Here is a 27,820-nt window from a genome sequence, read left to right on the forward strand (position 1 = left end):
TACATTAAGGCTCTTGTGGCCACATGCCCATGTTTTCCTTTATAGGAGGCTGCAAAGGCCGATCTGTTGCTTGTCTCCTCCTTCCCTCGTCAAATTCAATCTTCTACTCGAGAAGTGGTGAAACCGCTACATGGAACTATGTTAAAAGGAAATCAGCATGTCTGTTAAAAGGAGCCACCCACGAGTAGGAGTGGAATGGGTGGTAAATAAAGCACAAGGTGGTATGGTTAGTAAATAAAGGGAACTTCTATAGAGATGACATAGAGTTTTAATAATACAAGCTGAAGTATGTACTCTTATGTCTTTTTTGTTTCTGAAGGATGTAGCCCTAAGAGCATTATAGTCTTTGTAAACACCTTGTCAAAACTATAAATAGAGCTTCAAGGCATGGGGAAGAGCATTAAGCTCAATCCTCTTAACCACAAATTTGTACTCTCTCTTGTCTCCTCTTTCTCTATATTGGTTTCTCCTCCTAGCCTCTTTATGAGATAGAGCTTTTTCCCTCTCCTTCCTCTTCTCTCTTCTCTTAATCCCTCGTTATTATTATGTGAAGAAAGCCCTAGAAATCAACATGGTATCAAAACAAATTATGTAGGGCGTTAATTGAAGGCTGCTCAAAATTCCTTCCTTGGTGAAGATTCAACTCATTGAAGAGAAGAAACCATGGATGGTCAAGCATTGGTATCTTCATCCTAAAGATAAGTTTATTCTTCCTCTTAAAATTTTAATTTGGTTGATATGTTTTTCTATTAAGGAAGATCAACAATTTCTTTTTTCCAAAGCACCTCTTTTTTCAAGCAATTCAAAGCACTTATTCTTCCCCTTAAAAGCTTATTTTTTGTTTTCTCCATCCTATGCAAGGAGATTTGTTGACGGGAAGCTCTCTCTTGTTTTTTTCTTTTAGTTCAGCCACTTTTCGCAATTAAGAACTTTTTTCCAACGGGGCAACTTCTTTTTATCTCTCTGGAAACTTGTCTCTTTTTATGATTGGATTCCTTCTTGAGTTAAGATGTTTCACATTGAGTTCCTTGCACTCCTTAAGGGAAATTTCCTAAATTAAAAGCCAAATTTCATGGGCTACTATTTGAGGCCCAATGTTATTATTTTTAGAAAAAATAAAAGGAAAAATAGGGGAAAAAAGAAAAACTTCCCATCACTCAATTACCTTTATTAAATTTCTATGCTCAATATAGCAAGTAAACATTCCTTTTTAAAAAAATTCCATATTTGGTCTCTTAGTTTTTTTTTTCTTATGAGATCATTGATGAAGTCCTCAGTAGTCCTCCAAAAAAATGTCATAAATCTTTTGAAGAATGTTAGGAGTAGATTATAATTTAAAACATGTGTTCCAAATTGCTTTGGCTATTTCCTGGTACTCCATATTGTTTGCCACATTTTCTTCCATATTATTTATCAACCAATTGATAACTAGTGCATCTTTCCTTAACCATTTGTGGTAAGATGACTCATCTTCATGGAAAGGAGGCTGGATTATGTGCCCAACAAGGTCTCAAGTAATCAACAAAGGTTTCACACATTGGGACCAAAATAAATAATTACTTAATCCCTTTAGTGGAATTGTGGTAATCCTCAAAGGACCACCCTTGCTGAAATCAGCAAATGTAGAGGAAGAGGATGTATTTGAGAATTCAAACACGATGACTTCAACAAATTTTTTCCCCATAAACCAACGCCTTCAACTAAACTTTTGAAGGAAGAGGACAAGAGTAACAAAACAACAAACACTTGATGTTATAGAACGTGAAACTATGCACTAACAAGGGATTGAATTCACGCTAACATCCAAGGAGAGAAACTGACAAATGGAGCATACATGCATGGTTTTCTTCATGATTTTTTTTCTCCTTCTAGGTTCTGAGACAAAACATTAATCAGCCAATAACAATTGTTAATTGGCTAAGAAAAAAAAATGAATTAATCCCTAGTATGAAAGTAATCCTAAACACAACAGAACAATAGATTACTTTCTATACAACTCTTCAAACCCTAACTTAGGGTTTCAATGAATTAAGCGATCAACAACTCTTTCAAAAAAACATAAGTGAAGGAGGCCTTTAAGAGGAGTTTTTGAAATCCTAAGGACAAATTTTTGGCATTGAAATCAAATCAAAACCATGAGAAACCAATTCAACACATGTGCATGATATTTCAGCCCTAGGAACTTGGAAAAAAATGTGTTTTTTTAAGGGAGACTAGAGATGATTATGGACGAATTTATAAACTTCAAAAATAGGAATTGGATGCCTAGTAATGTAAGACATAAGGTGGAACTTAGCTGGTTAAAGAGAGACCATGCTGAATTGACTTCAGCCCTTTCTTTTCCTCAAAGAGTGGTCGAACCTTCTTGTTTGCTTGAAGGCTGATTTGAGGCTTCTTTTCTCTAAACTTGCATAACTTGAACTACTTTAATTTAAACCTTAGAACCACTACTCTAATACCATGTTAGATTCTATGGTTTAATCCATAGGTATCTTAGTTTGAGGAGAAGAAAAAGGTAGAAGAAGGAAAAAGGAAGACGAGAGAGTAGCTAGAGCACGAGTTTGAGAGAATGAGGTAGGGTTTCGGGGAGCTCGTGTATGAGCCTCCTCCCCCTCTCTTTCTTATTTATGTAAGTGGGACTGGAATGGCCTGGTACATAAGAAAACAAAAGAACACTCAAACTTTCAACTAATTATAACTTATGCCACTCGCCCTCATAATGGCATAAAATACCACTTGAAATTCTTCAACAAGTTTCTAATGCCTTATTTGTTCCTTAGTTTCAACTGAGTCTTATGTCCTTTTACCCACTTATAGAAAAAACTACTTTTTTTTTTTTACTTTTTCCCCTCTCGTTGTGTTTTTTAGGTCAACAAGACGAAACAAGTGATTGGTGGCTGCCCCAAGAGAGGTCTCTACTTTCTTGATCCCTCAATTCTAACAATTGTAGCAACAACTAATAATGAGTAATACAATGGCATAACTGGCTAGGTCATCCATCATTGTCAAGTTTAAAAACATTAGTTCAATCAATTAAATCCATTTCCCAATTACCTTGTGAGTTTTGTGAGCTTAGGAAACATCACAAATCTGTTTTTTGATCCGGACAAAACAATGTGTCTTCTGGTTCTTTCTCATTGGTTCATTATGATTATTGTCGAGTTACTTTGTTATATTTGATGAAAGTCCGATTAGAAGTTTTTTTTGTATCTATGACACTTTCTATGCTAGGGCTGAAATTCATTTTCAAAAGAAAATTTAGGTCGTTAGGTTTGATAATACTAAAAAATATTTCTCTTATCAATTTCAAACTCTGTGTCAACAAAAGAGCATTATTCATCAATCATCATGTGCCTACACACCACAAAAGAATGGTGTTTATGAAAGGAAGAATAGACACCTCATTGATGTTTTTGAACACTTATGTTGTCCATGAACATCCCCCAGTATTATTGGTCATATGGTGTACATATAACTAGTTTTCTAATTAATTGTATGTCTGACAATGTGTTACATGATCATACACTAATATCTTAATTCTTCTTTGATGCATCTCCTTTGTGCACACTTTGAGTCCTCACCAAAATAATTCGAGGCCAATAAGTGTATCTTCCTAGGCTATTAAAAAAATCAAAAGGGGTATGTGTGTTACTCCCACAGTATGAGGAAAATATTTGTTTACATCAATGTAACATTCTTTGAAGATCAACCATATTTTTTCAATTGGTTCCACTCCTAGATTTCAATCTTTTGTACGGAAGCCCAAAACAGTTTTTTATTGGACCCAAACTTTCTACAAGGAGAGCAACCATCTCCCTTAGGACTTGTGATCTCTGGCTCTCCCATTGCTGACCATTCACCTATGGAGTCTCATGATGTTATTGAGGTACATTCTCCTCCACTTTCCAGTGTTGTGTATGGACCTCCTTATGACACTAGACCTATTGCTTTTTGCAAAGAACCTCGTTCAAGCAAGACTCACCTTATTGCAAAATTTCTATCCACACACCAATTGTCTTCGAGTTATATTTCTTTTTGAATTGCAATATCATCTTCCATTTTACACTTATTGAATTAGGTGACAATATTGATGTTGGCAAATTCCAAAGTTGGAAATATGATCTATCTCAGAGTTACAAGACCAGATATCTCTTATTATGTAAGTATCATCAGTCAAGTTATGCATCAACCTCGATAGTCTCATTGGACGGCATTAGAGAGAATTCTCTAGTATTTGACAAAAAAATCTAGGCATCAAGGATTGTTATATAAATGCCATGGACATACTGATATTGAAGGTTTTACAATGAGAGAAACCAACTTTTTATTACAATACAACTATAGGAGGAAATCTAGCCACCTAGAGAAGCAAAAAAAAAAACAAGTGTTGTAGTAAGATCAAATGTTGAGGCATAATACAAAGCTTTGACACATGGAGTAAGTGAGTTATTATGGCTTAAATGATTAATGATAGAACTAGGTTTTCCAATAACTAAGCCCATGCAACTCCATCGTGACTATCGGGTGGCCATTCACATTGCAACCAACCCACTCTTCCATGAAAGAACAAAGCACATTCAAATAAATTATCTTTTTCTTCGGGAAAAATTGCATGTCAATGTCATTATATATGTAGTACATTCCTTCCAAAAATCAATTGGAAGATATTTTTAAAAAGGCTATTTTAGTAGGACTTCTCTCTATCAATTTCTCCAAGCTGGAAATATTTGATGTTTTTTCACCAACTTGAGGAGTGTTGAAGATGTATTAGTGGCATACTTTTTAATCAGGTAGATGAGTGTTACAACTTGTAATTAGGAAGTACGATAATTTCTTTTTATTTACCTCACATGCTAGGATTTTTTAACTCTCATCAATAAGTAAGAACTAAGGGGGAGGATATGCCCATTCCAATAAGCTCCCCTAATTGAGCACACCCTACTCTCTCCCTCACAACTCGTGGTCTCTCTCCTAGTTTCTTTTCTTCTTCTCTTCTTTTCTTTTCTCTTCATTCTTCTCTCTTACTCTAGAATCTTTTAGATATGAAGCTAATAGTTTCTTCAACATCGTAAGCAATGTTCATTCTCTACAATATTTTTCTTTGGTTGTTTCTTATTGTTTGTCCTTTTCCATAATAAAACATTTCCCCTTTTGTCTAAAGGTACTATGTTGGCCAGCTCTCTCTACTAGTTTTTGGCTTCTCAATGACTCCTAACTCCCATTGAAGTCCTCTAGGTTCAGTCTGGTACATCAATCTAACAATCCATGTCAAACTTTAAATCTGAGTGAAAGGTAGAAGTTATTGTTGTCTTATTGTCTCCTCAATGTCTCTTTGTTCTTGGCGGTTGTCATTGGTTCTTAAGAGCTTTGTCATTGCTTTAACCATTGGATTCCATGGGAAAGTTGTTCTATTTTGTCTTAGAACATTGAATTCTTATTCTTATTTGTTCATTAGTTGATGTAGTTTATGGGTTCGAGCTATATCTCCTCAAAAGTTGTTTTTTTCCTTGTCATATAGTACAAACTTACAAATATTCTATTGAGTCCAATTTCTGATATAGTCTTCTTGATCAGAGATCATTCCATAATGTCAGTAAAGGGTGGAAGATGGTTCTTTCATTTCAAGATACATGCTTCATGTGGGAGGTACTTTATTGTTGTAGTAGTTTTGAGTTGTATTAATTTTTAAGTGGATGTTCCTTCAAGTTAAGAAATTAACTCAGAGCTAATTCCAACACTCCTTATTTTTTGCACATACTTATCTACTACCACATCCAGTGGCCATCCTATAAGCAAGAAAACGATCAGATCTTATTCTCTCTACATCAGTAGCATCTGATATAAAGAGTGGAACATTAAAGAATCCAAACCATATATGAAAATTGCATAAAATTTTGTATGGTTTGAAGTAAGCTCTTAGCGCTCATGATTTAGTGAATTATTAGAACAAAATGGGTAGAAACGTGTTTACCTTGTGACATGAACAAGATTTGACTATTATGTAAACCTATGTGAATGATATTGTTTCACCTCCTTCTATGAGTAATTTTCTATGTGAATGAAGTTGATAAGCGAACTTTCTTTCTTCCTTGGACGTAAGGTAATTCAAACTGAAAATAGAACCTTTTTGATTTAGTCCATACATACAAGGTTTAAAGAAATACAATTTGAAACCTATAGTTAGCACACCCATTTGAGTGCATCTTTAAATGTTGACTAGGATGATTCTTGTAGACCCATAAAATCAGAAATCATATAGAAATACATTAGGGTCTCTACCTTTCTTGCAACTGGTGCGTTATGCTTATAGTTTTTCCTATGTGCTAGATTATGATTCGATCCTAAAGAATCACAATGAGAGTAGTTGTAAAAAGATTTTTTTTTGTTGTTAGTATTTTGGTATTAAGAACTCAACATTCAACCTTATCCTATCTATTAAGACAATTCAAGTGCCATTAACTTAAGGAAGAGCCTAACTCACTAATCTCGAACCAAATGCATTAAAATTGGATAATACATTACTCAAAATTTGGTTCAAATTAGGCTAATCAAAATTTTTTTTTCTTACAAAAAACCATGAGCAAATATTTCCAAATGCCTTTAGGAGTTCATTGATTCTCTAACTTGGAGGTGATTTAGGCATGAACAACTTTTTTTAGACTAGCTAGCTCAGGGTTAGTGATGATTAATGGTATCCCCATTAGAAATTATGTTTAGCCTACGATGTTGATTTTTAGGGTCAACACATAAAAGATCTCAAGGGAAGGAGAGAAGAGAGGAACTCTAGCTCTTGGGAGAGAGGAGAGAAGATGAAAATAGAGATAAAGGTGTAGGGACGAATTTGAGCCAAGATGAATGGGTTTGAATATTCTACCCTATGTCTTGAGGCTGTATATATTAATTGTGGGATGATGTTTACAATGGCTACAATGCCCTTAGGGCTACATGCTTCCAAAGGAAAAAGACATAAGAGGATAAACACCAGCTTGCATAATTAAAATTCTTTGTTATCTCTGTGAAATTTCTCCTTATTTACTAGTCTTGCCACTTCTACACATGTAGGTGTTTTTTAACACTCCCCCTCAAGATGGTGTTTGTAACTTCACTTTGCAAATAATCTTAGTAAAAAAACTTTTGTGCTTGAGAAGAAATTCTAATCTGTTGTGACTTAGTACTAAAATTTGATTTCATTGCTTTAATTCATGTTGTTCTTATTCATATCTTGCTTGTAGTCTTCATCTCGTTCTCCTCCTTACTTTGGATATACTAGTTACATGAAATTTGCTTCCCAAGACATGCAATTTTTCATTGTAGATTATATTTTTTCTTAAATGATAGCAACACTCATATTTCAATTTAGAAGGAGGCACAACCATTACAACACTTAATTTCCAATTTGAATTTTTATACATGAAGAAAATAAGAAGAGGACATATTTCAAATCAATAGAGTAATGATTTTGACCCGACTTGATTCAACTTATAGAATTCTTCATGGTAAATTGTGTCACCTACTTCATCCTTCAGACTTAGCCTTCTACTCTATCCTTTAAGGGGGGCTTGGTTAGTCAACTTGAAGTCTGAGATGAAGATCAACCGCATTACGCCCTTCATCAGTTGAAGTCGTTAGTGGAGCACAAATGACATTTCATTTGGATGTTGGGGATGAAGCAATCCTTCATCTCCACGTTATAAAAAAATTCAAGTGGTTTCCGACCCTTTTTGCCATTCATCCAAATGAAGGACGCGCGGGGGTTCGAACCCGCGACATTTGTTTTTCCCCTCTCTCTCCTCGCACTCCCCTGTCTCGTGCATCCTCATTTTCATTTTTTCCTCCCTCTCTCCCGCACCCCCTCTCTAGTCTCCTTGCGCCCTCGAAGTCTCTGCTCCCTCTCTTCTCTCGAACTCTCCTCTCCGGCCTCTGTCTCTACTCCCTCTCGTCTCCGGCCTCCGTCTCTCGGTTTTCTCTCGGACTCGCCCTCTCTCTCTCACCCCCCCTCTCGTCTCTGTGCCTCCCTCTCTTCTCTCAGACTCGCTCTCCGTTTTTCTCTCTCGCTTCTCCCTCTCTCTTATCCCTCTCGACCTCCCTTTCTTCTCTCTCTTCTCCCTCTCTTCTCCCTTTCAACCTCCCACTCCCTTCTCTCTCTCTCGCTATTCTCCTTTCCCCCATAAAACCTTCCGATTTCGTTTGATTTCCCTATTTCAATTTTGATTTTCTTCAATTTCCCCATTTCGATTTCGATTTCGATTTCGATTTTCCCATTTCAATTTCGATTTCGATTTCGATTTCCCCATTTACTCTATTGTATTAGTGATTTAATAGTGGTAATTAAATTATTGTTAACTCAAGCACTTGGTTTAATTAACTCATTTTTATAATTAATAAAATCAATGGTTTTATATTTAATGGAAAAATATTTTTAATTAATAATATGTAAAAATATATAGTGTGTTAAAGTTAGTATTTGATAGATTTTTCCTGTTTAATCATGACTTTTTTATGTTAAAGAACACCTTATATTATCAATAAATTAATAACTTAAATGTATTATATTCGTTTATGTTATTTTTAACGTTATTTTTTTTATGATTAATCATGTGCACAGTTAATTGACTCACGTAATTACAGTATTAATGTACAATAAACAATAATCTTTAACTAATATAATATATAATTAAATTAATTAGTACATTAATATATTTTAGTTATACATTAACTTAGTTATTGGTGTAGTAATAATGTTTATTTTACCTAATTTGATGTTTAAGTATTGTATTTTAATTAAGTATACTTTACAAGTTACTAATTCTCTTAGTTTCTGTGTTTTCCTCATTTGGGGGCACTAACTCTGGAAATTGTTTTCCAGTGGACATAAACTTGTCCACACTAACACCCGTGTTGAAGATGAAGATAATGTAGATGCATGAGATGAAGATGAAGATCAATTTTTCAGTTTGTTGACTAACCCCCCTAAGTTGGAAGGTAATGACAGTAATCCCAACTTAAAACAAAAATTAGTTATAATAAATCTAAAAATAAATACTCAGAGAGTCTTTCACAAAAGCCGAGTCTGTCCATTAAATTCATAAAACTGATCAAACTCGGAATTTCAGGATCCGAATCAGTTCGGATTCCGAGTCGGAAAACTACGATACTTATCATTTCTGCGACAGGTTTATCGTAATTTTGGCTGCAACATGATTTCCGGTCCCCGACTTTAAAAAAAGCGTGAACCAAGAGACGACCAGCACAGTGGCGTCGTAGCTATTTACTACCGCGGTCATTCCTTCTTTCTACCAACTAGTTACGACGACGACGAAGATGACGACTGCGAACACGAATTTGATTGCAAAAACCCATCAAGTATCATTACATATGGTAGAGACGGTCAACTTTTTTTTCTCCCTCCATCTCGTGCTTCCCTCTCGGACAGCTGCTGCTTCTGTTCTTCACAGTTCAGATTTTTCGTGTTAGAATCTTTGTTTGCAGACTATGAGAGCATCAACCAGAGGAATCAGACACTGGCTGGCCCTTGCAGTCATTCTGGTTTCTTTCTTGGGGGCAGCAAAATCCAAATGTAACAGAGGCTGCGAGCTGGCCCTTGCTTCTTTCTACGTTGTTCAAGGCCAGACCTTGGACAACATCTCCAGACTCTTCTCCATCTCCAGCGATGTAATCTATTCGTACAATACCAAAAAGCTCCCTAGCAAAGATATTTTAGCTTCGGATATCCGTATTAATATCCCCTTTCCTTCTTGCGAGTGCATCAACGGGGATTTCTTGGGCCATACTTTCCGCTATAATACTAAGTCTGGCGACACTTATTATAAGATCGCCTCCCAACTTTATTCCAATCTCACCACTGCTGATTGGCTTCAGCAGGTCAACACCTACAATCCGATCAATATTCCGTTAGATCGGGAGGTTAACGTGACAATTAATTGTTCATGCGGCAAGGCCTCCGTGTCCAGTGATTATGGGATGTTTGTGACGTATCCGCTGAGGTCTGGGGAGAATTTGTCGTCTGTTACTGCAGAATTGGAGTTCACGGACACGGGATTTGTGGAGAGGTATAACCAAGATGTGAATTTCACCGGCGGGCAAGGGTTGGTTTTTGTTCCTGCAAAAGGTAAATTCTTGAATTTGATCTTTGACTTCAATAATTGAGAGAATAAGCAATATTGAAGTTTTTTATTTTTCAAAGATTACTCATATGATGGTTCTGGAAGCACGATATTAGTCATAACAGCCACCACCAAAAAGCAAATCATTTTTGGGAAATAAAACAGACCTTGCCAATAGAATATTAAGCTCTAAAAACGTTAGACCTATCTAATTCTATCATGAGTTACTTTTAATATTGGAGGAATGATTTGAAACATATATTTGTGCTTTGAAGTTTGAACTGATCACGAACATGATGATCCTACAATTTTATGAGCGATTGTTGTTCTCAATGTGGTGCCTTTGATATGGTTTTCTTCGTTTTAGAAGAATGTCTGACAAGCTCTTAAGGAGCATATACCAGGAAGAGACTTTAATCTTCCACTCTCTTTTTTATTCTCTCATGCTGTCTGCAATGTGTACAGCATCTATGTGCACAAAAAATGCATGCAAAAAATTTGAGCGTTCTTTTTGTTTTTTACTTTTTTTGTGGTTAAATTATTTTTCTCCTTGAAGTTGATGGATTCAACTTTATTTATAGGTTGAGAGGTCAAGTGGATTCCCATCTTTTCATTTGAGATAATTTTCAGAAAACAGCCTTACTAGATACCAAATTTGTGAATATGGTATCTTAGCTGCCATATTACTTAATATGTCCTACAATTTAGGATTGTAGAGAAATGTGGATCCAATGTTACAAATATATATATATATATATTTTAACCAAAAAATCTAGTGACTTATATTACTAATTAAAAAAGTGTGTTATCTTACATGTTGTAAGTCGTATTTAAAGGTGGAGAGATAAATATAATATTTGAAAAAGAAAGGGCTGAAGGTGTTCACCTCTTGTCTTTAAGTGGAAGGAAAGGTGCTTTTTCTTCTTAGTTCTTATTGAACCAGGAGAGAAGGAGAGTGGAGGTACCTCTCCCTGCACATCTTTCCTCTCTGTTTCTGCTGGTAGGAAGGTGTGGGGGCCTATGCACATTCTGCGATGAAAAAAGTGCTCTTGGGTGGGCCATCTCTGTATTTATCATAAATGCGTCGAGGGGTAAATATGCCTTTGGTTAATGTGGTTTCTTGCCTGATATTTAAGCTGTTGTATGTAGCAACACTGTTATGGGAACTGTTCATGAATTATTCATCTCCATTCACAGAAAACTGAAGCTTCATGATATGTCCTTTTCCTCTTGTTGTTTGCAGATCTAACTGGAAGCTACAGGCCTCTAAAATCAAGGTAAATTTTAATTTGTTTGTTATGTTTTCTAGTTTATATCCTGTCTTTTTTTTGTGAAGAGGTCTGCCAGTTATCTAATGACATGGTTGACTTATTTCTTTTGCAGAACAGGTCCGTCAGTTATAATCTTGTCATTTGTCAACATGTCAAAATGGGATAACTTATTTGAGTTCCATTAAATTTATGAGGCTTTGTGGCTCTCATATTGGTATTCAAGCAGGAATTTCACGTGGAGCTGTAGCTGCAGTTTCAATTGCAGGGGCAATTGTTTTACTGTTTTTGCTGATTTTCTTATATCTCAAGGTGTTTAAAAAGAGTAAGGTGAAGCGTGCACCGTTATTTCCTTCTCAAGCTGAAAATAATTCAGTCCTACAACATAGGCATGGTAATCATTCTTGGACATATAACTGCTTCTCTCACCTCTCTCTCTCTCTCTCTTTCTCTTGCTTGTTTGTTTCATGCTTACATCCAATGCCTTCTAATTAGTGTGAACCTTAAGAGACATACTAATAAACTGCTAGAAGTATCAGGTACAAGTTTCTTACATGTTACAGTTTCACTCTCAGAAGCCTTTTGCTGTTATTTTTTGGTTTGTAGGGTTTCGCTTTTCCTCTGCAGCAAATTCCCAGTTTTCCACATGTGTCCCTAGTTTATGTTGAGAGACAAATGGAGAGTGATGCCCACTTCTCTGGGACTGTGGGATGGGTTAGGTCCGTGCTGGACTCCATTCTTAAAGGGATGGCCAAAGTATAACTTTGATTTCAGTTCTTAGGGGAGCTGCTTGCTGCAGACCTAGATTTCTCTGCTTGAGGAGGATCCCTCTAGTATTTTTCTGCAGCCTATGGAGTAGCTAATTCCATTAAAGAATTTCAAGAAGGGTGAGAGCTCTTTGAGGCCTTTTTTATTGTCTTCTTGATTGGTAGCGGTGACTCTGTGGGCATCATTAATTGGACAACTAGAAAATCATTTCGCCCAGGGTTTTGCACAAATTCTATGATAATTGAGGGTATTTGCTCCACACTTGCTATCACCTGGATGCAGCAACAAGGGATGCCAATGACATGGCTGACTTGTAGCTTAAAGTGGAGCTTCTTGGCAACACCTTGTCGTTGGGAACTTACTTCCCTTTGACTTGCCTTCTCCTTATCGGTTATGTATTTTTTGTATTATGTTTTATCATTCTTGTATAGTATCACCCCTGGTGGACCCATTCTACATCTCTCTTGCTCTCTGTTCACTCTAATACTTCTCACATTTAAAGGGACATATTTAAGCACTTGGAGCATGTTCTTCTAAATTATGTTATAAACAACTGTTAGACTTCAAATTATGATAATACTCTCTTTTATCAATATACGCACCTTCATAAAATAAAAAAACAACTGTTAGACTTCAAAACTATTTGTTTAGATTACTAAGTCTTTGATGTAATTTTCTCTGTATAATACAATTCTCAGCACTATTTCAAAAAAAAAAAAAAAAACTGATAGAAGTTGTAGGTGGCGAAAGTGTTTTTGGCTCTTGAATATAACTTTTATTTTTTTTTCTGATATTAGTCTCTCATCTATATGTCTTGTACATATGAACATTTAAGTCACCTTGTTTTACATGTGTTCTAATAAGCAACTTATTGAAACATCTAAAAAAAAAAGAAAGAAAGTGAAAGTTATATCTACAGCTAAAATTTAGTCACTGAAGGAAAAAATAATTACAGTTGAAGAATAATTTACTTTGGAGGTACCTAATATGGTTTATTGGAGGGCTTGTAGTTAAGTCAAGTGTCCTTTGCTTCTTTAATTTGGCTTGATATCACATGCCAGAACTATATACAGTTAGCGTGTTCTTTATGTCTCTTCATCTTATTTTACCTTTCAGATTTATAACTTTTGCTGTCCTTTGGCTGTTGTTTTATACTTTTAGCTTTATTTGTCAGAGTTCTGATTATCAATTACTATACAAATTATATGTTAAACTTTGGCTTAAGTCCATCCTAAATGACTAGCCAAAGTTAATAGGTCTTTTCCTAGTACAAGATCTTGTAGAAACTGAGTTTAAGAAGAAAATAGTAGAGAGAAAGAAAGGAAAACTGTGTGAGAGAGAAGTGATGCAAGAGGCTGGAGTGATTAGAGTTCAGGTTTAAACCATATTTCCCCTTTTGTATTAAGTGATTGTTTTACAAAGTTCCCAAAATCCCCCTCCGCAGCATATTACATGAAAAAAGCCCCATTTAATGAGAAATAAAATATAAAACTAAATGCCTAATGTTGGAAAACATTTTTAGGACTGAGGATGACAAATTCCTATGAATACCCATAAGTGAAAAGACCAAATACCATTTTGCATTATTTAATTCTCCTCCTCAAGCTGGAGCATAAATGTTTAACAATCCCAGCTTGTTTTAAATGAAGTAAACTCTCTTTTACCAAGTGTTTAGTAAAGAAATCACAAGTTGGTTTGTAAAATGGATGTGGAGTTGCAATCTTTCCACTCCTAACAACATTTCTTATAAAGTAACAATCCACTTCAAAGTACTTAATTCTTTCGTGAAAGATTGGATTACTAGAAATAAAAGCTTCATTGTCATATAGCATAACCATGGGTTCCTTCGCAACAAATCCAAACTCGACCTTTAATGATGTTGGAAAACAGTATCAGGGGTAGTTTTGTCATTTTACATGGTCACTATTTTATGGTAAGGACACTTTCTTACTCAACATATGTCGATGTGTCTATGGTTCTATGTAATTATGTTGTGTATGTTAGGAGTTATGAGTCTTTAAGTGTATGGAGGGTATTTATGTCTTTGTACCATTTTTACTTAACTTAAATAAGAGATTTGGGGTCGTGCACGAACTCCAATGAGAGCTCTCCCATTGCTCTCTTTTCAGAAACTTTTCTCTCCTTCTCCTTTCTTCTTTCTTCTCTCAATTTCTTTCAATTCATCATTTTCCTATGACTTTACTCACATCAACTCACAAGTTGTGTGTACCATTTCCTGTTTTATACCTCAACACCAGACCTAGGTGCAATAGTTTGTTTCTTGCTACTACTTTTAACTAAATTTTCTCCAATGAAGCTATAGACAATCGCTTGTGGATCTTCTATCCAGTTTGAACTCAACATAGTCTACACTAGAGAAACCTTTAACATCAAGATGACCATGTGATTTGTAGTACAAGCCTTCACTTGGAAAGCCCTTTAACATTTTCAAAATTCTATAGATAGTGTCATATGATGTCTTGCTACGGGATTTTCCATAAATTGGCTACTCTCTAAGAAATATTTAGCCTCATTAGTGTGGCTTAGATCAATTTTCCAATGAAGTCTTCTATATTGAGGCTTGTCATTCAGTGCCAGACTCTGATCATCATGAATAATGTTATTGCTCTCCATTGGTGACTCTATAGGTTTCGCTCCAAGCAACCCTGTCTTTTAAGCAAGTTAAGGATGTACTTTGTGATATTTCCATCCCAAACAACCTTTAGCCATCTGTATCCCAAGAAAGTACGTCAAATGGCCGAGATCCTTGGTCTGAAAGTGTTTTTTTGTAAGTGTTTCTTTTACCTCATCTATTCCCTATAAATCACTACTTGATCAAACAATGTCATCAACATGCACTAATACTATGACAATTCTAAATTTCCATTTTCAAACAAACCTAGAATGGTCATAATGACTCTCAGAAACCTAAAGTACATCACTACTTTGCTACTTTGTTAAAATCTTCAAACTAAGTTTGTGGGCTTTGTTTGAATCCATTTATGGCTTTCTTCTATTGACACCTTCCCCTGAGCAATGTACCTTAGAGGTTGCTCCATATATGTCTTTTCTGGAAAATCACCATGTAGGAACTCTTCACATTTAATTGAAAAGGTGGCCTACCTTTGTTAGTTATAAAAGAGATTAGAATGCATACTGAATTAAGTCTTGCAATTGACTAAAGAGTGTTAAGGAAGTTTACACCATACATTTGAGTGTACCCTTTGCTACTAATTGACCTTCTACCTTTCAATCATTTCGTTTGGTATATTTGATAAATAGTCCTATAAACATCCACGGTTGTTGCTACATTAACAGGGGACATGACTGTCGTATTTGCCTAGATATCAGTGCATGCTTTTCTTCATCTATAACTAGTTCCCATTTTGAGAGGTTCAAGACTTCTAGCACATTGGGAGTAGAGACACACCAAGGAGGTGGGAAATGATCTATAATAAGGAGATAGGTAATCAAAATTTGAGTACAAGAGCATACCCCTTCCTTAAGACAATGGACAGGTCAATGTCTTAAGCAGATCTCTAGTTGAGGAGGATGATGGAGGAATCGAGTTGGGGGCCTTGATCAATTTGGTGGTATTGATCATCTTGTATTTCTTCATTCACTTGTGGTGTTGTTTTGGGTCTTCTTTGATACATCTACATGGGTTTTTTCTCACAACCAGACTTTTCACTAGTTGACACCGGAAATGGCATACGCTGACATTGATTTTCACTGTCCAAAGCATGTGGGGGTTCACAAGACGAGAAAATAAGGCAAAGTGTAACGTTGACAAAGACAAATAATTTCTTGTATCCGTTGTGTCTTTGTGAGTATCGTATAGACACTTATTTCATTGAGCAAAGGGATAACTTGTTAATGGAAAGAGCAAGGACATGAACAAAACAAACACACCCAAAAACTTGATTAGGAAGTAAAAGCAACTCAGATTTAGGTTTAATGGCTCCCAAGTGAACTTGACCATTTCAAATCGAGGACAACATGCGGTGTATCAAGTAGCAAGTAGTTAATACCGGATCTCCCCAAAAACTCTTTGGAATCTTTTTTTCAAAAGGTACGTGCAGTGTAAAGAAGGTGGCGGTTATCTCTTTTTGCTACTGCATTGTTTTTGTTTCACATCCTCCACTAGTTGTCTTCGTTGTATGGAGATCCTAAAAATATAAAAAAGTAGGATAGAAGGTTGCTAAGCAGTTTAAATGCTTTGTAATTTGACCGAATAAAGAAAACTAACTAGAAGTTCAGGAATATAATATATAGGTGACCCATTTTTTTTTTTTTTTAAAAAAACAGTTGACAAAGACAAAGTAGCATGGCCTTCACCACCGATATTGGTAGAGGAACCATCGGCAGGATAACAAAGCTTTTTGAAGTTGAATGACTCAAAGAGGAAAACTGAGATGAGTTACCTGTCATATATGTAAAGGCCCTGAAATTAGTGAGACACTTATATGTGGGAGAAGCATGAAATGCAGTTGCATCTGATTGTGCCATAGTAGAATTGGTACTTGACTGTATCAATTTAATCGCTTCCTTGAGACTGATGGTAGTCTCAATTTCAGTGGCCCACTTGACTCATGTGATGATTGATTTGTTCACGTTATTCTACAGTGATCATATTCCAGTCATTACAACCACGACCTCTGCCCCCACCTTTTTGGCGTCTACCTCTACCACCTCCTCTAAAAGTGTCAGTTTTACCTTATGATGGAGTTAGGCAGGGGCTGAGACATACACTGTTTGGTATTCTGATCCATATTTGGAGCAATTGCATTTTCTGCTCTCATAACTATGGCATGAACCTCGGGGAAAGAGGACAAATCTATGAGCGTCAGGGAGAATGTGCAAATCAGTACTAGACAACATCTGAGTCCTAATGGATTCATTTTTTTGGCCCTAAAATAGTGAAGAAACTTGACATCGATATCTTCCTTTTGTTTTCTCAATTTATCCTCATCCACAATGAAGGGATGACAGATACTAATCTCCTATAGGACTTCCCTCATCTCACTAAAATACTTAATGTTGCTCTTCTCCTCTCTTTGTAAGAAAAAGAGTAGGCATGCTAGTCATAGACTGTCGAGTGGTTGTTTTAATGGGAAAAAATGGACTTCAGTGTCACAGTGCATCAAATGACCACGGATATGGTGTTCCATGTTATTGACTTACAACATCACAACAATAGCATTATCTTTTTTCCAACCCTTTGGAAAAGATGGAGATCTTCAAAATGAGATGATCTTCTGTCTTGGGTTGGCTGGAGCTGGTGGTGTTTTCAAAGACGTCAGTGGAGACCCTCTTCTATCCTATGCTGGGCCGGTGGGTATTGCTGACTCAAATACTGTTGAAGTCAGATTCGGCCTCCAAATCTTCAAAGAGCGTCTCCATGACAAGCTGCTTATCGAAGGAGACTCAAAGACTGTCATCAGCTAGTGTTCAAAAGATAGCTCCCCCCCTTGGCGCCACTGGCCAACCATTGATTGTATTGCTGACATTGTGTCATCCATTCATTGTAATTGGAACCTCATTCCTAGATCAGCCAATTCTTTGGCTGATAAATTGGCAAAATTCGGAACCTCCCAGCAATCTCTCATTGTTTGGGAAGGCTTCCCCCCTTGTAACCTGCTCTTTTGAGCTCCCTCTTAATAAAATTCAGCATCATTTCAAAAAAATAAAATATGAGATGGTCTTTCTCCCTACCTTCCACATACATTTTCATTGCTCTAGACCAAAACAGATAATTCTTACCATCTAGTTTGTTGGTAGTAACATGGACCTGGGTTGATCCTTGTCCTCTTTGGCTTAGCCCATGGAGTATGAGTCAAATCTCATTTTTACTGGAAGAAGCCACCTTTAAGCTTAAAATCCAGACTACCGAGCAAACAGTCCATACAATCAATACACAGCCAATAAAAAGTGCAAAAACAGCACCCAGTACCCACCACAGAATGCCAGATGAACCAGTGACTAATCTGTCACATTTTGTTCACCATAAATCATGCATAAAAAAACTTGCAATTCTGGGCCTGTAAGCATGGATACACCACACCCTGTGTCACGCAGTTAGATTTTGGCTAAGTCCGTCTAGCCAAGCGGAATATCTACCCCGTGCGGCCTAGTTCTTCCCAAGAACTAGTCAGCCTCCTTGTGCCTCGGATCTTCTTCCCAACCTCCCACACTCGATGTTGCCAAACAAAGGGACAATGGAAAGACCAAAGAGATGGAAGAGAAAAGCTCAACTCTATTGAAGGCTAAAACTCTCTATACACTTGGAGAGCAATGAATGCAAAGAATGCTCAAGAATCAGAATGTTTTCCAAAGGGAGAGGCCCCTCCTATTTATAGCCTCCTCCCTTGCCTTTAGAAGGTTCTAGAAATTGCTAGAAACCTGGTTGTTGTCCCTGACCTCTAGAAAGTTCTAGAGGTGCCCAGAAAACCCCTTAGTTCCAGAGATTTCCCTCTTCTGGTACGTTCTGGCGTCTTCTGGCGCCTTCAGGAGTCTTCTGGAGTCTCCTGGCGCCTGGCCGGGCGCGCCCCTCCTGGAGTCCTGCATGCGCCCCGCCTGGAGTCTTGCCGCGCGCCCCGCCTGGAGTCCTGTGTGCGCCCCGCCTGGAGCCTTGCCGCGCGCCCCGCCTGGAGTCTTTCTGTGCGCCCCGCTTGGAGTCTTGCCGCGCGCGTGCGCTTGGAGTCCTCGCTGCGCGTGTGCGCTTGGAGTCCTCGCTGCGCGCGTGCACTTGGAGTCCTTGCCGCACGTAACCCCATTTCGACCCGCCTCTGCGCGTCTGTTGGTGCGCTGCCTTGCATGCGACTGGCTCAGTCTTGTGTGCTAGGCTTGCTGACGTTGCTTCCCAAACTTGAATGGCTGCCATACGCGCTTCCCCTGCCGTATGCGCATTGCCTTCTCTTGTGCTGGAGCTGTGTGGTGGGCATGTGGGAGTGCCATCTGGACCCCGCTGGCTGCCCCTCGTCACATACTCCCATCGCCATAATGCAGACGTCCTCGTCTGCGCGCTATCAACATGCACCACTCCCTCATGGTTGGCTTGCAGCTTTGACACATCCGTCCAAATGTGACCTTCTTGCTGCCTCTGCCAGCAGTTCCTGAAACTGGCGTCTATCTGCTGTCTCTCCTAGCAGTTCCGGAACTGGCACCCCTCTACTGCTTCCTCTAGCTGTACCGGAATTGGCACCTTACTGCTGTCTCTCCCAGCAGCACCGAAACTGGCGCCTCCCTGCTGCCTCTCCCGACAGCACTGGATTTGGCACCTTTCTGCTGCCTTCACTAGCAGCACCGGAACTGGCACCTCACTGCTGCCTCTCCCAGCAGTACCGGAACAGGCGCCTCCCTGCTGTCTCTCCCAGCAGTACCGAAACTGGCGCCTCTCTGCCTTTCTCAGCATGACATCCCGAACTTGTTCCAGACTCCCGTCGCCTCTTTGGGTATCTCCTGGGTCATCTCCTCTTTTACCTCACGAAAGGCAGCTAAGTAGGTGGGGCAGTCCTGCTTAAACCCGCGCTTGAGTTGGAGGGCGCTGATTGATCCTTCATTGGTCTTAAAACCATTGATCACACAAGCCCCTCCCTCATCAAGGATGCCTACTACGCCTAGTGATGGTAAAATGAAGGCCTTACAAGTTGTGAGGAAATCCATGCCGAGAATGACTGTGAAGTCATCCATGGGTATAAGGGTGAAGTCCAACTTCCCAACCCATTCTCCAACACTGGTAGAAACGGCTTTGGCTACACCCGATACCTCTCTTGCAGCGGAATTCACGGCCTTCATCCGGCTGCTATCTCTTGTAGCCTTGAGCTTCAAGCGTCTCGCTTCCTTCTCCGAAACGAAGTTGTGAGTTGCTCCCGTGTCTACCATGGCCTTGACCTGGAATCCATTGATAAGGACATCCAAGTAGAGAAGATTACGGTTTGGCCTTACCTCATTGGCACTCGTCTTTGCCTCCTTCGACCGGACAACATTGAGCAACGATAGAGCCCCCATCCGTGGCTCCTCTTCTTCGCTCTCAGATTGGGCAGCATCTAGCATTCCCTTCTTGGGACAATCTCTTGCCATGTGCTCCCCCTCACAAACAAAGCATTTTAGAGGGTGTTTGAAGGGCTTACCTCTATCATCTTTCTTCTTGCTGTTGGTGTGGCGAGTGTTGGTGGGTTCGGTCCAATCCTTTTCTTTCTCTGGCCTCGTCTTCTTCTTTCCGTTGAAGAAGTTGTCCTTGTTTGGCCGAGCAGCATTGTCCTCTGACTTTCGCTCATACTCGGTCAACCTTTCAGCCGTGGCTCTGGCTGAAGCCAAGGACTTTACCTCCCTTCTACGAAGTTCGGTCTTTGCCCAAGGCTTTAGCCCAGCCAGAAATGAAAAGAGTCTATCCTCGTCGGACATACGAGGAATGCACAACATGAGTGAAGTGAAGGCCTGGACATATTCTCGAATCGTACCTTTTTGTCTGAGGGCACGCAGCTCCTTTCGAGTTTGATAGTCCACATCCTCCGCAAAGAAACGGTGTCGGAGTTCTCTCTTGAAGTCCTCCCATGTCTCTACCGGGGCTTCACCTCCTTGCTCAACCGAAGCCCTCCTTCTCCACCATAACACAGCATCATCCGCAAGGAACATCGATGCAGTGCTAACTTTGGCTTCTTCACTGGTCAAGTTAGAGGCAATGAAATACTACTCTACTTGCCAAAGGAAATTGTCTATTACCTTTGGGTCTCGTTTTCCAGTGAAGGGTCTTGGCTCCGGGATCCTGATCTTGACACCTCCTTGCGAACCTCCTCCATTCGCAAGGTCTCTTTCGCATAGAGTGAGTCTCGCCCGAACTTTTCCCGCAATGGTCTTGACCTCTTCGTCTACTCTCCTGATTTCGGCTCGCATCACGGCCATAGCACTGTGCACGTCGTCCTCAAATCCTTGGAACCAATCCGGGACAAGTAACCGTGCATGTGCAATGTCGTTCACGAACTCCTCCAGTCTTGAAAACTGATTCTCCATGCTAACAAGCCTGGACTCGAAATCACCAAAACGTAAATCGTTTTCAGAGAGTGATTCCTTACCTCTTGCTGCTACATCGCCGTTTGTGGATGCCATGGTTGGAAGTGCTGCTCTGATACCAGTTGTCACGCGGTTAGATTTTGGCTAAGTTCGTCTAGCCAAGTGGAATATCTACCCCGTGCGGCCTAGTTCTTCCCAAGAACTAGTCAGCCTCCTTGTGCCTCGGATCTTCTTCCCAACCTCCCACACTTGATGTTGCCAAACAAAGGGACAATGGAAAGACCAAAGAGATGGAAGAGAAAAGCTCAACTCTATTGAAGGCTAAAACTCTCTATACACTTGGAGAGCAATGAATGCAAAGAATGCTCAAGAATCAGAATGCTTTCCAAAGGGAGAGGCTCCTCCTATTTATAGCCTCCTCCCTTGCCTTTAGAAGGTTCTAGAAATTGCTAGAAACCTGGTTGTTGTCCCTGACCTCTAGAAAGTTCTAGAGGTGCCCAGAAAACCCCTTAGTTCCAGAGATTTCCCTCTTCTGGTACGTTCTGGCGTCTTCTGGCGCCTTCAAGAGTCTTCTGGAGTCTCCTGGCGCCTGGCCGGGCGCGCCCCTCCTGGAGTCCTGCATGCGCCCCGCCTGGAGTCCTGCGCGTGCCCCGCTTGGAGTCTTGCCGCGCGCCCCGCCTGGAGTCTTTCTGTGCGCCCTGCTTGGAGTCTTGCCGCGCGCGTGCGCTTGGAGTCCTTGCCGCACGTAACCCCATTTCGACCCACCTCTGCGCGTCTATTGGTGCGCTGCCTTGCATGCGACTGGCTCAGTTTTGTGTGCTAGGCTTGCTGACGTTGCTTCCCAAACTTGAATGGCTGCCATACGCGCTTCCCCTGCCGTATGCGCATTGCCTTCTCTTGTGCTGGAGCTGTGTGGTGGGCATGTGGGAGTGCCATCTGGACCCCGCTGGCTGCCCCTCGTCACACCCTGACACTAATAGGCCAGATCAGAATAAACAACCACTGAATTTATCAAATTCACAAATACCTAGTCTGTACAAACATGTATATTGCCTGAAGTCAACTCAATCATGGATCTGGGATAAAACAGCACTAAAACACAATTATAGCAGCAAAGAACTCCATAACAGCACCTTCACTCACTTGCAAAACGATAGAATTGCCCTGATTTCACCCCAAAAAAAACTTTTGAAGACCTGTAGGGTCTGTGCAGACAAATACTGGTTTGTCAAGCCCTAACTTTTTTGAAAAGAATGCGAATTGCAATAAAGGAGAAAGAAGAGATCACAAGAGAGAGAGGCCACAAGACAAAGGCCATTAACAAAACGGCCAAAAAACAAAAAGAAAAAACCAAAAACCTAAAGCAAAGACTCACAACTGTCTTAAACAGCACAAAGGCCATTAACTAACTGGTTAAGGCACAAAGAGAAATGAAGACACTAACCTGGAGTTTTGGTCAGAACAAAAAATTCAATTATTATCCTTTCCAAGTTGTTGGAGGTTCATGTAGAGCATAATATTTCTACCATATGTGACTGTTTTACTGTAATACTATGTAGAAATTTGGGTCAAAGGACAAAATAGAAGAGAGAAAGAAGGAAAAGCTCGACCGCTAAGTGATGCAATAATCCCTTTTTGGTGTGATAGTTTTAGGGAGTGTTTGGCATGGCTCTTTGGAGCCAAAAAGCTGCTCTTGCACTCAAAGAGCTACTTCCAGAGTTTAAAATGCATTGTGAACTTTCTCTTTCAAAGAGCTCATCTTGCAAAGAGGAGAAAATCACTTCTTTGGTGAAGATACAAAATGAAGCTTCTCCAAAGAGAAATATTTTCTTTTGGAAAAAGGAGATAATAGATATTTATTTTGACAAATATACCCTTAATAATGTTAAAAAATTTATACCTATACATGATATAAATGTAGCAAGAGGTCTCCCTTTTAACATTGGCTCATACATTCTATGTGGGACCCACCAAACAAATAATACACAAAATAGGCTACCTATTTTAGTTTACACATGTGAAAGTAGACCCACTAATCCTAGACCCATAATCTAGCCTTTAAATTGGTTATACATTCTATTATATTTACTTTATTATTAAACTTAATTTGAAAATAAGGGTATTTTAGTATTTTATCTTAAAAATAGGTCTTGATCTATTATATTTATTTTATTATAAACTTAAGGTAGTAAGGATATTGTTAGTAATTTGCCTTTAAAAGTTATTTCTTATATCATTATATCTAATATAATGCATAACTTCTTATGTAAAGCACTCTTTGGAAATAGTTGTAGCCATACACTACTTCCTCTTATAGAGATATCATAGACAAGAATTTTTTTCATAAAAACCTTCTCAAGAAGGCCTCTATAGAAATGGTTGGCCAAAAGCAGCCTTAAAAAGTTCCCAAAACGCCTCTCTACCTCATATTACATGAAATTGCCATCTATCATGTGAAATAAAATATAAATTAAGTACCTAAAGTTACAGAAGATCTTCTAAGATTAAGGGGGATAATTTCCTACTTGTACTCGTTAGTGAAAAGACTGAAATATCCTTTTACATTATTCAACATATCTTTCTAATCCCAAATCTCTGTTTTATCATTCTAAAACTCCCCCTTGTCTTAAAAGAGAAACAGTCGCCTCCATATGTAGGCCATCTTTATGATTCATACATGTTGTCCATTTTGAGTTGAGACTCATGAATGAGTACTTGCTCGAATACCATGTTAAAGTTAGGTTTAGGTTCACCATGAACAAAATTGAGAGGCTTTTGTTCAAGTAATAAACACAAAATCTTTCTAATTCTGAATCTATGTGGGCTTATTATAACATCATATTTAGGTGCTGCTATTAATTAAAAAATACTGTGTTGTTAGATGTTGATGGCTAATATATAATTCTTTTTAAGTAGTGTAAAGAATTTAAAAATACATTGATGTTGGAATTTTTATGGATAATAGTTATTAATCGTTTTTATTATGTGATGGCTATGAGCAAATATTATCTTATTTAAAAGCTTTTCTAACATGATTTTTAATGGAACGGTGTTCAAAATGTTTATATCTATGATATGTAACGTGTCAACAAATAACAAAAATCTCCTTGTCCTGAAGAGACACCAGATTTCAAATTGCTTGACTAAAACTTGATCTGTTTGTTACTTCTGCACACTAATGAACAATTAATCACTCCATTATCTCTTCTTTCTAGATTCAGTAAGTCCCCTGGATAAAATGTCAGAGTCAGCGGCTCTTGTTGGTCGAAGTTCTCCTGGACTGACAGGTATTACTGTAGATAAATCTCTTGAGTTCTCCTATGAAGAGCTTGCCAGGGCTACAAATGATTTCAGTTTGGCTAATAAGATTGGTCAAGGTGGCTTTGGGGCTGTTTATTATGCAGAGCTTAGGGGAGAGGTTTGTCTTTCCTCCATGGGGATAATTCTGTCTACTTGTACCTTCTTGGCTTTCTTAATTTTGGTCTCGTTATGTTAAATTTAGTTATTTTAGAGCATTGATGAGTAGCACACAGTGGTTATAGTCTTGGCTTTTGTTATTGTATCTGTGTTTTTCCATTGATTGTCTATCAAACCAGCAATTGGATATTTGACTAAATGGGTACATGGCAGGTTTTCTAGTCTGTGGTTCAAGTCTCACCAGAAGAAAGGGTGGTCTGAGTATGCGGCCAAAATTCATAAAAAGAACTTGCAATTGGACTGAAACCTAAACGTTCCCTAGGATGAGTCATTTAGTGCTAGGAACTTTTATGGTGTTATTTAATTTTATCTATTTTTAGTGGGAATGAGTTTTGAGTTTAGTGCATAGTGAGCGTACAGCTTTGTATTGGGTCCCTATGCGGGTTTGGAAGAGTGTTGGCTAAGTGAGATTTTGCTTGGAAGAGGGTTTAGTGAAGTATAGTTTGTGTGAACTAGAGAATTGCTTAGAGTAACTTGGCATTAGTACTAGGAGCTAGGGAATAGGTATTGGGTCAGTGCCAAAAGCGATTATTGTCACTTTTAAGATAGAGGACACTTTAGAGATTGATCTCAAAACAAAAACTCTCTCCTGTGTGCAAGAGATTAGGAGGTTGGATTTCCCTTGAAATAAACCTTGTAATCCCTTCTCATGAATCGTTCTCTTGTTACTCCTTTTCTAATATATCATGGAAAACCTCAAAACTTCTTCCATTTTACTTTCCTTAAAAAGTTAACATTGAGACAACCTAAAAGAAGGATAGAAGGATGGGTCCTACCAGTTTGTTGGTATTGGAGCAGTTGAATTATGGCTTAGAGAGGAATTAGGGACTTGAGTAACAAGTAGGTGCAGTGTGGCACCACTTTGAAGAACGATGGCAGCAATTGTTAAAGACAAAATATAGTACTACTTTGTGTTTGAGCATATCAAGTAGAGTTTGAAAAGCTGTCCAACTAAGTGGAAGGGTGGATTAAGAAGGCATTGTGTATTGTTATATAGTAGGTTTTGTTGAAGAAATTCTGGTTGCTGGGGGGGGAGGTATATTTGTCACTGCAGAATCTGATTGCATTAAGGTCTCCAACAACGAGCCAAAGGGATAGGCCATCGAGGAAGAAGGTCAGAGAGCTCTTCCCAAAGAAAGCGACGATCTTGATAGCTAGTGGGCCTATAAATTCCAGCAAGGCCCCAAGTAAGGCCGGTACACTTGTCCCGTAATTTAATGCCGATAGAAAAACATGCCAATGATATAATCCACCACATCAACAACTGACGAGTTCCTTAATAGCCAGCCATTCCAAATTAGGACATCGCGACAAGTCATTAACAGTGGAGTCAGACAGATTTTGACATTTAGTTTCTTGTAATATTACAATAGATGGATGACTTTTGACAAAAAGATTGCGCATAGTGGCACGCATCCGGGGGGAACTAATGCTGCATACATTCCAAGAAATAACAATCATTGATGGTCTTTGCTGTTAACTCCAGGGGTGGACTTGTCGCCCGACAAATACCCTTTATAGGTCACTCCTATTTTCTTGGCAAGTTCCATCATCTGATTCCATTTTTTCTAATCAAATTTACTTTGTTCTGATTGTAGTGCCATGAAGAATTGCTGTGTATGGTCATCCGGCTTGGTTTTGTAAAAATGTTGGGCTGACAAGTGGCTATGGGTGTGTCAGAAAGGCAGGGCTGCAGAAGTGGTTCAGAATTTGAATTCGGATTGCAGGGGGGGGGGGGGGGGGGGGGGGGGGGGGTGAGGGAGCAAACGAGCGGCTTGAGTGACACACCGGGTCATCTGAGATTGGGTGATCCAAGTGACTGGGTTGGTGATCATCGCCTCGACAAGAGGGAGCTTCGTCATCATCACCGATGTGCTCGTCGAAAGTAATGCGGATCTAGAAAAAAGCTTGTCCACTATTCAGCCTCAAAAAAGATTTCCTGGAGTGTTCACGGTTTGGTTTGATGAATAGACGGGCGAAATCAAGCCTGCGATGGTTTGCAGTGCAATGATCCATCCGGATAAGAGAGCCAAAGTGATTGGCGATAAGCCGAAAAACTCCCACGTTCCAAAGCTCTGGTGGAAGGCCAACAACCAGCAGCCATTGTCTGAAGCCAATGCTGTGAGAGGATGGGGACCAGTCACGAACAGAGGAGACTAAAGCCGGGGGGGGGGGGGGGGGGGGAGTTGAGAAGCCATCTAACAGTCTCCAGGTGATCGGAAAAGACCAACCATTTACTCGGATGCAGAAATGAGCATTGCAGTAGATAGCTGAGTCTTAGGTGCTGGAAAAACCAGTCGGAGAGAGACGAGCATCTTTAGTGGCCGGGGATGTCCGAAGAGATAGCGGCAACACAAGCCAGCCGCTCAAGTCCAGAGGTAAGAAAGTGTGGAGGGATCGGAATAGTGGGCTGGTCCCAGGTGGGAGCAGGTTTGGAATGTTTCCATGGAGGGGATGAGGAAATGCGGGTACCATTTGGGAGTTTTGGGTGCTAATTTTTTGGGCTGAAAGGGAGCGGGGGGAAATCTGCGTTGGGATGAAATGTTGTAGACTTTGAAGGAATTGGGATTTGTGTTCATGGTTTCCAAGACTGACACACGCCATGGTAATGTGGTCTCAATATTGCGTGATGTGGCAGACCTTGGTACTGTTCCGGCGAATGATGAGGAGACAGAAACACCAAGGTCCAAGCTGGACTAGAGCTCCTTGGACCTTGGCGAGACATTCTTTCATTGATTTATGGTCTCAGTTAGGTCATTCTTTCATTGATTTATGGTCTCAATTGATGGAATTGATAACTATTGATTCTAAATTGAACGAATTGGGTGTTGCATTGCCCTAATTGAATTCGGTGTAGGGCCCCTTTGACTACGCAAATATTGAAATTTGGGGAAAGTGTTTCCCTTGGTTAATTGACGCTCCGATGTACTGAATTGTGGTGTTTGGGGATGTTTAATGGCTGATTCCAACACAAGGGTTGCAATCCAAAGGACTGCTGAGAGCTCAGATGTGAAATTTTCTCTGTCTATTCAAATAACTACGATCCGGTTGAATGGATCGAATTATGTAAACTGGTCTAGATCAGTTTTGATGTAGTTGAGGGCCAGAAGAATGGCAAAATATATAAATGATGATCCCTCGGTACCTGTTACTGAAGATTGGGTGGCAGAA

At 39.2% G+C, this 27,820-nt stretch overlaps 2 protein-coding genes across 3 annotated transcripts in view; both read left to right on the plus strand.

Moving 5' to 3' along the window:
* The first annotated feature begins 9,378 nt into the window (after positions 1-9,378).
* Positions 9,379-27,820, plus strand: part of LOC137952904 (chitin elicitor receptor kinase 1-like) — a 37,671-nt gene continuing 19,229 nt past the window's right edge. The window contains exons 1-5 of one of the 2 annotated variants that reach the window (XM_068800012.1): positions 9,379-9,672; positions 9,883-10,129; positions 11,368-11,401; positions 11,508-11,786; positions 24,388-24,590. In XM_068800012.1, the coding sequence (XP_068656113.1) occupies positions 11,585-11,786; positions 24,388-24,590 (405 nt within the window). In that variant the 5' untranslated portion in view covers positions 9,379-9,672; positions 9,883-10,129; positions 11,368-11,401; positions 11,508-11,584. Of the gene's footprint in view, positions 10,130-11,367; positions 11,402-11,507; positions 11,787-24,387; positions 24,591-27,820 lie in introns of both variants that reach the window. The other variant, XM_068800011.1, reaches the window with a different exon arrangement.
* Positions 9,493-11,580, plus strand: LOC137952690 (lysM domain receptor-like kinase 3). Its single transcript, XM_068799755.1, has 3 exons — positions 9,493-10,129; positions 11,368-11,401; positions 11,508-11,580. Exons 1-3 carry the CDS (start codon positions 9,493-9,495, stop codon positions 11,578-11,580), a joined length of 744 nt encoding a protein of 247 aa, XP_068655856.1.

Source organism: Aristolochia californica, unplaced genomic scaffold (assembly GCF_029961685.1).
Source record: "Aristolochia californica isolate CCGP_79_NKW_82.1479 unplaced genomic scaffold, dmAriCali1.0.hap1 SCAF_16, whole genome shotgun sequence".
NCBI lineage: Eukaryota > Viridiplantae > Streptophyta > Magnoliopsida > Piperales > Aristolochiaceae > Aristolochia > Aristolochia californica.